General features: G+C 41.2%; 1 protein-coding gene across 1 annotated transcript; it reads left to right on the forward strand.

The window, feature by feature from the left end:
• The first annotated feature begins 344 nt into the window (after positions 1 to 344).
• On the forward strand, positions 345 to 1,439 carry LOC147464552 (large ribosomal subunit protein eL22y-like). Its single transcript, XM_086515543.1, has 2 exons — positions 345 to 645; positions 1,162 to 1,439. The coding sequence occupies exons 1-2, from the start codon at positions 401 to 403 to the stop codon at positions 1,304 to 1,306; spliced, it is 390 nt and encodes a 129-aa protein (XP_086371669.1). The 5' UTR covers positions 345 to 400; the 3' UTR covers positions 1,307 to 1,439.
• The last annotated feature ends 1,591 nt before the right edge of the window (positions 1,440 to 3,030 follow it).

Raw genomic sequence — 3,030 nt, forward strand, 5'->3', positions numbered from 1 at the left:
AAGGATGCATGAATGTGGATTAACTTTTGATTTTCCAAACACTATAATTGTTTAAAAAATGTTTTTGTTGTTGCAAGACTCTTTTAGGTACCAAGAACACAGATGGGCCAACCCAAGCCCCTTAAGGCTTGTACCTAAGGTGTTTAATCAGCCAAAACCTTGTGAGTTGAGGATAAGCAAAGTAAATGATCAATTTCCTAGTATTTTGAAAGAAAAAATTGGTGTGTGTGTGTGTGTGTGAGAGAGAGAGAGAGAGAGAGAGAGAGAGAGACGAGGCACGTTCAAAGTTCAAACCCCCCGTACAGGTCTTTATAGAGTTAGGGTTCCTCAATACTACTTCCTTCACTCTCTCATTTGGAACGTGAGTGCGAAACAGAGAGAGAAGCAAGCTAGCGAAGCTATGGCGCCCGCAGCAGCTGCAGGGGCGAAAAAGGCAGCAGGCCCTAAGAGTAAGAAGAAGTCAACCTTCACCATCGACTGCGGCAAGCCCGTCGAGGACAAGATTATGGACATCGCCTCGTTTGAGAAGTTCCTGCAGGATCGTATCAAGGTTGGGGGCAAGGCGGGTGTTCTCGGCGACGCTGTCTCCATTGCCCGTGAGAAGAATAAGATCAGCGTTACTTCCGAGAGTGCATTCTCTAAAAGGTTGGATCCTGTTTGTGTGTGTGTGTGTGTGTGTGAGAGAGAGAGAGAGAGAGAGAGAGAGAGAGAGAGAGAGAGAGAGAGAGAGAGAGGCCCAATGACGATTGCAAATTCTTCTTTGCTGATTCTTGGGTGGACGGATCACGATAATCCCATAGCAGGTCAGGGTCTCCGGTCAGGGACTTTGAAACAAGGGGCTTGTTAGCGTTCTTTGTTTGAGAGGCGTTTGAATATGGGTGCGTTTAGAGCTTAAAATTCTTGTTGAGGGGAGCTCTCTGATGTGAACACAGGAAAAGCTGTCGGTCTAGCTGTTTGCATCATTTGTATGTATTCCTTTTGCTCTATGGTTTCAGTATCCATATCTTCATCTTTCTGTTGTTGCAAAGTTATCACATTTTCGTCTTATTTTACTTTGTTTTCGCTGGTCTCTTTTACAATTCGATCCTTAGGGCAAGGTATGCTACCTTATGTACCTCTTTGAGATTTACACACACATTGCGCCGTTAAAATGTTTTGCAGGTATTTGAAATACCTAACAAAGAAATACCTGAAAAAGCACAATGTCAGGGATTGGCTCCGAGTCATCGCTTCTAACAAGGACAGAAATGTGTACGAATTGAGATACTTCAATATTGCAGAGAATGAAGCTGAGGATGAAGACTAAGGAGAGAGCTATCTCACATAGGCTTTTTACATTTTGTATTGGACAAGTGTGCTACCAGGCACATCAGCTTAATCCCAAATTTTACCAGCGGTTTTGTTTTACTGAATTGAGTGCAAACTGAAACATTCTGACATCTTTGCGAGCTTTATGAGTGCAAATATTTCTTTTAGCAGAGTATGATTTGTGCTTGCGTAAGGATTTGTTCCTGATGGGGTAAGTGCTCCTCATGTACTTGTCTCGAGGTATCTGTGCTGTTCAACTTAATAGTTTGCTATTATTTTGAAGAAACTTGTTTTTTATTTGGCAAGTCCTTTACCAAGTACTTCTCTTCGAAGGTAGCTGTGCAGCAAAATGAGTTCCAATTCTCGCAAATCCGATTTATAAAGTTAATATCTTACGACGGCCATCAACATTCAAGTTTGCATGTACTTGCTTTGGTTGGCTGATGGTGTGCCTGTTGTTGGGAACATATTTCATCGGTCAATCTGCTTGATCTTGGCTTATGTCTTTTGGTGTTATTTCCTTATCCAATTCGGGTTGAACAATTGCTAGTTCATAATGAAATTCACAACAATGCTAGAGCGCAGTTATCTGAGTGTGGATTGTCCTATGCAAAATATAGGGCTTGCTTTTTGTGCAGTTGTGTGTGTAGGTACTTAAATGGGTCCTGCTTTAGGGTCCACATTTTTGTTTCTCTGTTTTTGAATGTTCGTGTATTTATGTGCACTTCAGTTAGTGCACAGTGTCTTCATCAAAGGGCCACATGTACCTTTACATTTTGTTTATTGTTCTAGAGTATTCCTACGGGAGGCCTCACCTTTTTTCTGAACGATTAGGTCTATTGTGAGGCAGTGCCTATAGACTTACAGGGTGTGGGACAACTTATGGCCAATGGGCCTGGACTTTCTGTTTTTGGAATTCAATGTGATATTCTCTCTTTTTGGAATTCAATGTGATATTCTCTCTTGGTTTCGTTCGCTGAAAGTGGGACATTGATGAGATTTACTGAGAGTGGGCATGTGAACTGCTGGGCCACTACAAAGCCAGCGGCTTTTTCTTGGCAATTTTCAGGGCCTTCTTTTTCGAGGCCCATTTTGATAAAGTGCCACAAGTCTTGAATGTCTTCGCTTTGGTGAAATTTTGCAGATCCATGGTAAACTCACAGAGATTGCAGGGAGCATGAAAAACTCAGTTTCCCTCCACGGAACCTCTTTTTAGAGGTAGACTGCACTATATTTCAAATGATCAAACTGCCCAGATGTGCTCCTATAACTCGGGAGAGTTTTGAAACTGAGCCAGAAGGCACTGAAATCTGGCATACGATCTTAAAGCCCTGGTAGAATTCTACTGATTTTGCTACCAATGTTTAATATTGACTGATAAAATGCCTCATTTATGGTGAAAGCAGCTGAGTTTCAGTTAATTCTATTGCACAATTTACATAATTGTAATGCAAGTAACACATGCTAGTTGCTATATAGCCCACAGAAATTATGAGAAACAGATCTTAGTGCTTACTGCAAAATGGCTGTACTGTCAACAAATATAATGCAAAACATGTTGGAGTGATGGGTATTTGAAGTTGTTGAATGACAACAATAGGTAAATAATCCTTTCTGAAATGGATGAAGATTCAAGATTTTACATTTCCTATTAGGGTTTGTTCTTTTCATAGTGCACTCCCATTGTGGAACTTAGATGGCGATCTCGACAAACTAGCTATA

This window comes from Adiantum capillus-veneris, chromosome 1, assembly GCF_014529385.1.
Source record: "Adiantum capillus-veneris isolate H3 chromosome 1, ASM1452938v2, whole genome shotgun sequence".
Classification (NCBI taxonomy): domain Eukaryota; kingdom Viridiplantae; phylum Streptophyta; class Polypodiopsida; order Polypodiales; family Pteridaceae; genus Adiantum; species Adiantum capillus-veneris.

What these genes read in the sequence shown, in the direction of transcription:
- LOC147464552 (XM_086515543.1), top strand. Translation starts at nt 401, where the DNA reads ATGGCGCCCGCAGCAGCTGCAGGGGCGAAAAAGGCAGCAGGCCCTAAG. An exon ending in GAGAGTGCATTCTCTAAAAG is followed by an intron (nt 646 to 1,161) that starts GTTGGATCCTGT and finishes AATGTTTTGCAG; the next exon opens with GTATTTGAAATACCTAACAA.